Source organism: Triticum aestivum, chromosome 7D, assembly GCF_018294505.1.
Source record: "Triticum aestivum cultivar Chinese Spring chromosome 7D, IWGSC CS RefSeq v2.1, whole genome shotgun sequence".
NCBI lineage: Eukaryota > Viridiplantae > Streptophyta > Magnoliopsida > Poales > Poaceae > Triticum > Triticum aestivum.
In genome coordinates this window covers 641,671,344-641,683,268 of record NC_057814.1, presented here as the reverse complement: position 1 = coordinate 641,683,268, position 11,925 = coordinate 641,671,344, and the positions used below count along the sequence as shown (strand labels likewise).

At 41.2% G+C, this 11,925-nt stretch overlaps 1 protein-coding gene across 5 annotated transcripts in view; it reads right to left on the bottom strand.

Moving 5' to 3' along the window:
- Positions 1–245: 245 nt before the first annotated feature.
- LOC123170414 (uncharacterized) overlaps positions 246–11,925 on the bottom strand; it is an 18,387-nt gene continuing 6,707 nt past the window's right edge. For all 5 annotated transcript variants that reach the window (XM_044588282.1, XM_044588280.1, XM_044588281.1 and 2 more), the window contains 13 exons: positions 11,669–11,817; positions 11,426–11,539; positions 11,194–11,329; positions 10,493–10,933; positions 6,496–6,566; positions 6,327–6,375; positions 5,576–5,612; positions 3,773–4,032; positions 3,573–3,674; positions 3,330–3,464; positions 2,836–2,981; positions 2,469–2,540; positions 246–893 (listed from right to left, as the gene is read on the bottom strand). In XM_044588282.1, coding sequence (XP_044444217.1) covers positions 674–893; positions 2,469–2,540; positions 2,836–2,981; positions 3,330–3,464; positions 3,573–3,674; positions 3,773–4,032; positions 5,576–5,612; positions 6,327–6,375; positions 6,496–6,566; positions 10,493–10,933; positions 11,194–11,329; positions 11,426–11,539; positions 11,669–11,817 — 1,932 coding nt within the window. In that variant the 3' untranslated portion in view covers positions 246–673. The remainder of the gene's footprint in view (positions 894–2,468; positions 2,541–2,835; positions 2,982–3,329; positions 3,465–3,572; positions 3,675–3,772; positions 4,033–5,575; positions 5,613–6,326; positions 6,376–6,495; positions 6,567–10,492; positions 10,934–11,193; positions 11,330–11,425; positions 11,540–11,668; positions 11,818–11,925) is intronic.

Here is an 11,925-nt window from a genome sequence, read left to right as displayed (position 1 = left end):
GGCTTAGGTGAGTGGTTTGGGTAGTGGCCCAACTAGCACCCCTTCATCATTTTGGATAGGAGTAGCGGCATATGTTGAAACAAGATGATGGATTCATGCACATTGTTGTAATACTTTGTAAGGTCCTCGAGAATAATCAATAAAGTGGCCGTACGCATCTTCCAGATGCAGAGGCCGGGGGTCATCCTCCATTTCTGAAAAAAAAAAAGCAAATGATTTACATGTTACATGTTTCACACTTTATTCTTAATAAGGTGACATATGCACCCTTCTAATTCTTTATTCCTTAGTGTTAGAAAAAATTGTAACAAAGTCCCAGTGCATCGCGCGCGGTATTTGCTAGTTAACGAGAGTTGCAATTGCGAACATTCTATGCTCAGAGTAATCAAGAGGTACATGGGTTCAGAGTTGATCCATCTTTCAAATGGATTGTGTTGAAAGTTGCCAACAATGGCGGTACGCGCATTGCTTGGGTCCTGGAAACTCGGACCATTCCTTGATAGCACATGCGCGCGAACTGACTCGCGAACTTGCTGGTGTTGCGTTATGGACGGTGCCTCTGTTTCCCTTTGCACTGCTTTGGATGGACTGCACCCTGCTTCAGTCGCACCTCTGGGACGCAACGCCTGCTGCTCTTGCGTTGCAGCCGGTTCCTCTGTTTCACCTCAGCTCTTCAATGCCCCCCTTCAACTCGCCGCGCTAGCACCCAGGCACGGCACGCGAGTCGCATCTCCTTTGTTTGGCCATGCTCCTCCGTTTCGCGGTGCTCTGCTTTAGCTTGAGTAAGCTCGTTTTCAGCATGCTGCCTCCGGGGAGTCACCAGCATGGGTCGCAACCCATCATCGTCACATATATCCATGATAGATATTGCCTTCTCTTGCCCAATCACAATCCTTGCCAAACAAAAGAAACACCCATATACATGGTTGCTATCAGGGGAATAAATACCTTGAAAATGGTGGCAAGGTTACATATAAGAAGAATACGGAGTGGTGGTCCAGAACGGATTATGCAGCAGATGCATGTTTGAACAAATGGAAAGCTGCAAAATCTCTATGTGTGTATGTGTTCAACCTCTCCATTGTGTACAATGTGACAAGTGTAGATGTGCCACTGCGTACTCACGTGTGCTTATCCATCGATCTGTGGCCTGCTCCAACAATTGGTATTCAGAGGCATGGCCGGAGAAGGTTCGCGCACTCCGCCGCGCTCGTTGGGTCGCTGCAGGGGCTCAACCTCGCCCATACGACATGGCAAAGTTTGACGCGGCACGACTACCGTGAGGTGCTGATGCACGAGTGTCCCATGTGTCGAGGTCCGGTCCTCCATCATCATGGAGCTGGGTCACGATGGAAAGAGGACATGCTACCCATTAAGTCATGCCACTGGCGGCAAGAAAGTGATTGCCCAGAGCGGAGGCCAGTGCCATGAGGATTTCATCCTCTATTTCGGTATTGTCGACAAGGTGCCTCATTGATGATATCATGGACGTGAGTCATCAGCGAGTTGCGGCTCCGGTATTGTTGACAAGGTGCGTCATCGACGACACCATGGAGGTGAGTCATCGTTGAGTTGCGGCTCCGGTGGTGAAAATGATGCAGCGAGTGTGTCGTGGTGGCACACTTGCGGAGAAGGCCATGAGCAGAGGTGTGATGTCGTGTTTATGGGGGTGGCAGTGGTATACCCACCGTGTGAAGCATCATTGCAGTGCCGACGACATTGGCGTTGTGAGGCTACCACAAGACGAAGGTGGAAAAAGGTGGCGTTGGCGGCCGTCTCGATATCTCTCCTAGAAAATGGGCCTCAACAATAAAGAAGTGGCAACAAAATTATGGGGTGAATGTTGGGTTAATCTGGTTGAAATATTATTTAGTCATTCATTAGGTTAGTCAGGCACGTGTTGTTAGGATTATGCATGTGTTCAATAACTAGGTAATTTGTGCATGGAGCGAAGATGTGGACTACATGCACAAATGTTGGGGTCAAAAGTTAGTTAGTTTACAGCTACACATGCATGCATGTAAAATGGCCATGTTGCGTCAAGTTCGGCAGCGAAGTACGTGCGTGTGCGGCCGCCCGGAATAATTAGTCGATCAAGCTATTAGTGCCTTGACTCTGTGCGTGTACTATGTAGTGGGTTAGTGCGTGCGTGTTAGCTGTGTTCAGTGACTGCAATATTTTTGTTGATAGCTTACCAAGCTGACCACTTGGTGCGTGTTAGCTGTGTTAGTCTGGCTATTTAAGCAAATGTATTCAGTTCATGTGCTAAGTCGAGAGGAAGAAAGACAAGAGAAGGCATAAGTGTGTGTGCTGCAAAAGCTGTCTGTGTAGGTGTGTTCACTGCGTACTCATCCGTAGACCATATATAATTGTTTTCCAACTACGGGGCATGCAGCGTAGCAAGCTCTCTTATTAGTCACTATGGAAATGGAATAAAAAAGGACCGACAACAAAAAAGGTAGTGGTACCTCTGTGAGCCCATCAAACATGCGAGACCGACAACATGTCCACCACCGCCTAAGTTAATGGTTCTCATGAGCCTAGCAAATATGGAGCAATCAATTATTACAGTTTTTCTAATATTATAGCAAAAGATGCATATATAATGCAACATAGACGCCTACTCCCTCCGTTCGGAATTACTCGTCCAAGAAATGAATGTATCTAGATGTATTTCAATTGTAGATACATTCAATTTTGTGACAAGTAATTCCGAACGGAGGGAGTAGGTGCTAAAAAAATTGTACCATAATTTCAGACAGCATTAGTTGATAACCAACTGCAAACATGGGGTGGGGTTCCTAGTGTCGTGACACCAATATATATAGTGATTACCTGAAATCAGTGGTGCTCCACACATGAATGATACCATGATTTGTTCCTGTAATTAGAAGTGGAAGGTTCGGATGGGCAAAGACACAAAGAACTGGAGACATAGCTGGCAGCGTACAAATGCACTCCCTTTTCTGTAAGTCCCAGATCTGATTTGAAGGAAACATACCGTATGGATCTTAGAATATATTATTAATCCCTCTGTTTCAAAATATAAAGTGTATTTGTTTGGGCAACTTTAGCGAAATAAATACCAACATCACAATACTAAATCTATACTGTTAGATTCATCATGAAATATATATTCATATTTTATTTATTTGGTATATCCTATATGGTGATATTTTTTCCATATACTTGGTCAAACATTGAAATATTTGACTTCGACAGAATAGAATAATACCAGAGCTTATGTGTTTAAACGGAGGGAATATTTGCTTAAAAAAGGGATCATTCCAGCCTCTCTGACTTGCAATCATAACGCGCCTACTGTATACCTTGGCAGTGCAATCCGTAGAGCCACTGACCAAATAGTGTTGATCTCCACGTCTGATAAAATCAAGGCAGGTCACATTACCATAATGCCCAAGCAAAGAATATTCAGGGTCACGAAGAGAATCAAGTCTCCAAACCTGTACATAATCAAGCATATGGAAGGAGAAATTAAGGTCTAGTAGTAAAAACTATCTTCATAATGCCATAGTTTTGTTAGAAAAAAGGATAATTCTGTCCAGACAAACCTGTACTTCGCCACGTTTAAACCCAACTACGAACCGGTTGTGGTCCCCTGGGTTAAATGAGAGAGCAGTCTTAACATGCTCCTTCTTACCTCCTCTTTTCACCTGAGAGGTAAGAGTATATAATAGATCTGAGCCGTTGATTTTATTTATTAGTGGTCTGATTACATGTTAAATTTTTCCATGAGAGAGATTGTCCTTACATCATCGTGAATCGAAATCTTTTGTGTCCTCTTCCAGCCCAGGTCTATGTCTAAAACCACTATATTTGTATAGAACATTGACAACACAGATGGGAGAGTTGGATGAACTGCTAGTATTGGACTGTCGGTCGAGTAACCAGTAGGTCCCACTCGCTGAATCTTTTCTATTTTGGTTACACACGCATAGTCGTACACATGCAGGTAATATGCCGTCACAACTACAATCCATTTCTTTCTTGCAATAAACTTGACGATGCTTACTGCAATGAGACTGGTCAAATTAATACTCTCCCCATCTTTATTTACTCTCCATATTAGCTTTGTCTTAAAACAAACTTTGTAAACTTTGAAGAATCTATCTAGGAAGAAAACGAAAGGTGGCCTCAAAGCTAACTGTTAGTAAAGTAAAAGCATTTTAAAAAAATACTCCCTCCGTTCCATATTACTTGTCGCTGATTTAGTACATGTACTAAATCAGCGACGAGTAATATGGAACGGAGGGAGTAGATCATTTTAGCAACATACAATGTTATCTTCTAATGCTATTGTCCAATTAAGTTCAACATTTTTTATATTACTACTGGTACTATTTATCGGTATATCTTGTGATTTTAAAAAATATATGAAATTTGAGCCAAGAATTTAGATCTATCTAGCAAAATAGCCATGATCTCCCCGTCTTGTTGTCCAAATAAGCACAAATTTTCCAAGATTATTACCGAGAATATTGTATTATTTATTGATATTTTAGGATTTTTAATACAGATATTTAGTGTACTAATGTAATAGCATGAAGAGGTAAAATATGGTAAGTTTCTGCTAAATGACAAGTACTCCCTTCGTCCAAAAAAGCTTGTCCCTCAAATGAATGTACCTAGCACCAAGTTAGTGCTAGATACATCCATTTGAACCATTCGGGGGACAATTTTTCCGGACGGAGGGAGTATGTGAGTAAAGGGAGTTGGATAGCGAGAAGATGCCAGCACTTCGACCGCTTTCTAGCGATGCGAATTCGGCTCATCCCGACAGCAAGTTTTATTGTATCTCTGCCAGATTCACCAGTTTAGGAAGGAAGCTAACTGCATTGGAGTGTGTGGATGAGTTGGGAAGTAGGATTTTTTTTAACTATGTTGGAGCGCAAGCTTCAGCCAGTTGAAGCCCGCCTGCTGAAATCTCCACCGAGGGGAAATGATAAAAGCTTAATTGTTACTCCCCCCCCCCCCTTCCAATTTGTTTTTCCCAACTCAAATATTTCAAAATTTCAGCTTCTAAGACCCATTGCTTTGGGAAAACGCAATTATGAATCATAACGACAGTAATTTTAGTCTAGTTTTATTTCCCCATGTGAAATCAACCACTACATCACGGAAATGGTGGAGGAAGGAAGCTGACTGCGCTAGAGTGTGTAATGAGCTGGGAAAATTTAATTATTTTTTTGTGGAAGGCTTCTGCCTGTTGAAACTCGTTTGCTGGAGTCACCACTCGGGGTAGTATATATTTGTATGGTGGTATAAGCTTAATTGTTAGTATCCCCCTTCCAATTTTTTAGGCTCAGATAAAAGATTTGAAAATTTTAGCTTCTAAGATACCTTGCTTATGCAATTATTAATCAGAACAACATTAATTTTGTTCTTATTTCAGTTCCCAGTGTGAAATCAGCCAATGCATCATGGAAATGAATGCCCATGCTGCCATGCATGCTGCATTAACACGTTGTCCAACACTTAGTTATGTCCATCTTAGTTGTAGTTCTAATAAAACGTAAAAAAGAGGAAGTAAATACGAGTCAGAAATAATATATACCTTCATCGCCCGAGACTTTAAACGAATCCATCAGGTACTGCATGCCATACAAAATGACCTTGTCATGGTGTGTAGTATCATAACGTATTATGATGCATATAATACTAGTGCATGATAGTACTTCAAGAGTGCATATTATCATAGGTTCATATTTTAGATGTCCTCGTTTATTACTTTGTATGACTCATACTAGCAAATCATTTATTATGATACGGTATCATGTTAAGATGCTATTTTGCTTTGTTTTCTTATTTAATACTATGACATGTCATCAATATGCCTAATTAACATTGCATTAGGTTGTATGATACTACGCTATGACCCACCATGGGAGGTCTTAGTTCAAAGGAAAAAAGCCAAGGCATGCATTTCACTTGCCAGATATCAACACATATTCATCTTTCTGGCCTCTGGGTGCAGCCGGCTAAAAAGGTTGTGCGGGGCTTATTCAACCAGTTTGGCTAGGGAGCCACTCTTGATTATGTGGATGAGCTATGTATTCTCAAGTTTGACTGGTTGTGATCGTGTTCTTTTGTTTTTTCTTCCTTGTCTAGAACTCAGTGACAGTAAATTGATTTTGGTTTGATAGTATCATTCCATGCATCATTTGAGGAAAGGCCGAGGTAATCCCCTTTTCGAAAAAAAATCTTGCTTTTGTTGTCATGACCGTTTACATTTAGTAGCAATACATAAGTTCGAAAGATTAACACAACTGTATAGTCTCTAAGAGAGTGCATTAGCTTGTCTTTACCTCATGGTTCCATAGACGGGCATATCCACTTCTATGACCTGTTAAAATCCTGTGCCACAATAGGAAATTTATCATGCATATTATGATGCAGAAACATTCACTTAAACACAGGAGTGGAAATATGTCTATGTCCATGTTATGCTAGCTAGCAACATACACGTGCACTTACCAAGGCTCTGTTTGGTGTGCATCTATGGATCGCAAATCGTCAGGATTATACTTCACCGATATATTATGCTCCTACAAAAAGAATAACTAGTGAACATTGGAAACAAGAGTTGATTTTAAGTTGGATAATCCATATACACAGGTTGACGACATGTTGCATTGTTGTTCAACTTCTTAGCAGCACAAGAAATGTATTGAAGTCAAGACATGGAGAAACATAATTGTTGATCGAGTTAGTTAGTGTAAAAAGTTATATGCAAAATGCAGTAACTAGGACACTCATCAGTAGTGTTTACCAGAGGCCAGTGTTGCTCCACTAACAAGACACACTCTAGCTATCAATATAGTGCCTACCAGCACTGCCACTCGATCAAGGTCACTCGCTGTGGTTAGACATTGACAATCATCGTAGGGGCTCCCGTCAATGATTGGCTCAGCCTATTTTACATAATTCCTACTATGACGCACATTGGGTTGAATGCCTCGATGTTCATCATTTTACGCCTTGCTATGGTGTCTTTCTTGGTGATGTGCTTGTATCCTTGTTAACAAAATATCAGCTAAATGTTATCTCTCTCTAGCGCTAAGAGGCTAAATATCGAGAAGTTCCAATTTTAGACATCGAGTGCTACCGGCTCATAGATCTTGGGTGAACTCCATGTTCACCTACCGTTTGCGAGTGTTGTCTATTATGACAATAGCTCATTGTTATATGTGGTGTCCGACATAGTCCACCACGAGAAGGGTTCGGCACGCTTTGTTGCGCTATTGGTGTTGATGTTTTTTTTTAATAATCACTTTGTTTGAAAATATAAGATGTATTACTTTTTTGAAAAGTCAAACTTTTAAATTTTGATCAAAGTTATAGAGAAATATATCAAAATCCGTAATATAAAATCAATATTTTTAAATTCATCATGAAATGAATTTCCATACTTTTTTGTTTAATACTATGGATGTCGATATTTTTGCTCTGAACTTGGTCAAAGTTAAGGAAATTTGACTTTCTACAATACTAATACCCCTTATTTTAGGCGGATGAATTATTTAGTTTGGCGGGTGGGGAAGATGACAGAGTGTGTTTTATTTTTATTTATATAATGCAGTTATTTGGCGGGCCTTTCATGCTGTGATTATGTGTTATCCGCTAACCAATATATATTTATGTGGGGAATTATGTCGTTGGTCGCATGTACTATTATATTGGTGCTACAATATCACATGGCGGCGCTTCTTTTTTCCAGGTGGTGGGAGGGTGCACGGGATTGATATGTTTTTATAGGAAGGTTGCTGCTGATTGATTCAAAAAACTGTTGGCCCGGGCAAAATCGTAAACCAAATTCAAAATTGAATACCTCAGTTGAATGAAAGAACTTTAAAATAGGGAACATAGTGAATTAAAAGAATTGAATGGGCCAGCTTGAGAAAGTGTTGACCCGGTCAAAATCTGTTGACCCAATTACAAATTGAGTACCTCAATTAATTGTGAGACCTTACAAATTAAAGCATAGTGTATAGTATAAATTTTTTGAATGTGAGGGCTTTGAGAAATTGTTAACCCGGTCAAAATTGAGTGGCCTAATTCTAATTGGAGACCTCAATTGAATGAGGGCTCTTCAAAACTAGGTAGCTTAGTGTGAGGATTAGCAAAGAAAACACATCGAGTTGGATATTAGCTTTGTTTGAGAGAAGGTGATGTCAAAAATTAATGCACCGCCGATCTTAAAATCTGTTTGTAGTCACCGAAGAGAGTAGAGGGGAGTTGGTGCCGAAGAGATCTCATCAGTGAAGCAGGTTACACTGTGGTTTCACACAGGTTCAGCCCATGGACGGATAAATAACATGCATCCTTCCTACGTATCTTAATTGATTAATGAGAGGATTAAAATGGAGTTTCATATATATAATAAGATTGGTTATGAGGAATTTAATCCCACATACCTTGTTCTATGGCAATCTTGTTCTTTGCCAAGGGTTCAGCTGGCCCTTATATAGGTTGACTAACGCTACTACAGATCCGAACAACATCTACCCCTCATCATAGACTAACCCTTGTACGTGCGTCAGTAATGATGATCTACACTGACCGGACAGAAAATTAGGATCAGTGATGAACATCAGATAGCTATGCTTTACAGTTAGCACAGACCGGACCAACTTTTAAAGGTCCGTGATAAGTGCACCGTCCACCTCGAGCAACGATTTTGGCATCACATATTGACTGCTATAGGTGTGTGGTGCGTGAATTTGCGTCATCACTGACCACTCTAGCAGGCGATATGGTTTGGGTACACCTGTATGGCATCCTCCTCCGGTTGTGTACTCTTACTCACTGACAAGCCCCTCTAGTACATGAAAAGAGGTTGTGGCTACGTGCCTTGTTTCCTGTAGGGAAGTCGTCAGGAGGGTATCACCCAACAGTCATTCCACATAAGCCTTTTCCCAATTGCGATGTCAAGCGCATCATCCTATATCGGGCTATCACAAAGGTCGGAAAACTGTTCGGGTATCCAGTGTTCCAGACACCCACGTTGTCAAAGAACACAAGATGTATTCTTCCACAGTCGAAATTTCAGGTGGTGGCGGCCAAGGTTTGGATTCCGAATGGACGGATTTTCTCGTGGGGGGCGAGATTCTCGGTTACCACGATTATCAAGAAATGCCGAATATATTTCGGACGAAATTTATTATTGAAATTTGAATTCAAATTCTTTTGGCCTGGATATAGAGAAAAAATGAACCGGAATTGATCACAGAAGTGATAGTTTCACAGTGGAACGTGCAGAGAGGTCGCGAGTTAGAGAGTCCCCTGGTTAGTTTTTTTTTTGACGTGCATATTTTGAAAAATAAACAAAAATGGTTATGCAAAAAGGGGAATCGGACCTGCACCGTCCAGGCGACGGAAGTACATGGTTTACCATCATGCCAGAGCTAACTGTCGTAAGGGTCTTGAGATGTTAGCTTTTTCTAGTATATATTGAAGGTAAAAATTCAGAAAATTCGGGATTTTTTGCTCGGGATATGCCTTTCTCGTGGGGTGGCGAGAAACTCGGTAACCGCCCGGTAACTGTTTTCCTCAGGCAGTACTCAAAACCAGGCAGTGGCGGAGCCAGCCCATAAATGCAGCCCGGGCATGACTGAACTATGACAGCGTGGGCTGCGACCTGCCCAAAGAAATAAGTCTTCTAACCATAGATTATCAGTAGTGCTTAGCAGTAATTTTTTGGACTAGCCCGGGCAGCTGCCCGGGGTCGCCGGGAGGTGGCTCCGCCACTGAAACCAGACGACCTTATTAACCCCAGAGTATCTGAGGTCACTCGCCAGCATGACTAGCACGATGGGTGGACCGAGACGGTATCCACACACTTGGAAGGATAAAAGTGGGAGGGGATGAGCCCTAGGAGACAACTCCCTTCCACACACACTCGCCTACCTCAAACTCCTTCCCCCATGCACGTTATGTCCCCTAGATCTAAATGGTCATCGCTGCCAGATGCGGAGCACTTGCAGCTTAGAGGATTTGGACACCATGGTCAACTATGTAATCCTCTGAAGTCTGAACCGGAGAGATGGAGTGCCTTCTTGCGATAAACGAGGAAGCCCCGAACCTCGTCAACGGCAGCATCGTAGCTTTCGTGGACTTATTCAAGTGCGGATTGGCCACACACCAATAAGTTTGTTGGTGCTTATATAGAGGATGCCAACATCTACACTGAACTAACTTTTTTCAGTGTCTATGTCTATCCACTGGATGTACAAGCTGCGGCGGGTGGTAAGCAATATTTCGTTGCATGTAGTTCACCTAGACCAGGTCATTAGCTATAAACGAGATGTACTGTCGTAGCTACCACTCTTTTTTGTTGCACACAATCAGTCGGCAACTATCTGCACATATTTTGTTGTACAATATATGCATGATCAGTGCAATTATGAACTCTCCAGTTTTCTTCTATGAGCTTTAATTGGGAGAAATGTTTTGTGTAATTGAACTAACTCACCTTAGATGGGGTCTCTTCATACCGCAGATAAACAGCTTTCAGTATTACCTCATGTACCATATTCCCAAACTCTTTGGCTTCCTCGAAGAAAAGATCACACTCAGAATGGTTTTGGAATACCATGGTGTACTTATCTCTCAGTAAACTGCTCTGAATAACGAGATTGAAGTCTTTCTTTTCCTTTAGCTTCATCTCCTCTTTCGTTGTCACAATCAAATTGCATGTGGATCTGCGAGGCACAATACCGTACAATGGTAGCTTTGTGAAGCACCATGGAGACTTTCCGCTCTTGTCTACAAGTCTAAATGCCACATTTTCATCGGTGTTGTTTCTTAGTTCCAGTGAGCATGAGATGGGCTCATTCGGATGATAGGGGAAACAGAGTTCCAGCGGGTGGATGTCAAGTATAGGTAGCATGTTGATGGACCCTGAAACTTCCTGCTAAATAATCAAATCACTGGAGAGTAAGGGTGCGCACAACTGATGTAAACTAACAAATATCTACCTATTAAATATCAATCTGAATTTTACAACTTATATGATAGACCGATATGCATTGTGGGAAGAATTTATTACAACAAAAACTAGACAAGTGAACCAGATATATAAGCTCGACTTCCGAAAGATTAAAGGTGAAGTGCAAAACATAGCATTTAATTAATTTATGCAACTCTTGGTCTTAACAAAATTATTGAGTTCACCTTAGACGCTCTGTCTTCAGCATGTTGTCTCGTATCGGCACCTAACGGCTGCTTATTGCAATATGTTGATTGCTCTTGATAATCCACATTATTGATATCCATAATTGCTACGGTGTTTCCTTTTGCGATTGCAACGCTGGTATATAACAGGCATATATACCCATATAACATTATAATCTATATAACAAATAGGAATCGCTCTTATCCAGGAAATAAAAACTTTAATATATACCTTCCCATAGCACATGCGAGATGGTAGACAGCTCCAACACAACCAATATTGATGATTCTTGTAAGCCTCGGGGGGCGTATAGATATCCTATGGGGTCTTTTTTCAGCAAGTAGACTGGAGTCCATGTAGGATCGAGTACATCAATAGTTGACTAACTAACTAACGGCGTGTAAAAAAACAAATGGATGATGACTGTGTGTGCTTCACAAGGACACCAGCCATCGTTACTATATTTCAAGTTACCTGCAATTTGCGGTACTCCACAAATAAATAGCACCATCTTCTGAGCCTATAATTAAAGTCTGAAGATTGGTATGGTACAGGACAGACATAACTGGAGATATGAAAGCTTCAAGCGTATACACACATATCTTCTTCTGCAAATACCATATCTGATTTGGAAGAAATAAGAAAAATCAAAATATGCATAGTGAGAAATGCTATATGTACACCTACTATCTTTGGTGTTAGGAAAGCGACTTATCTCTATTGAAGGCCCA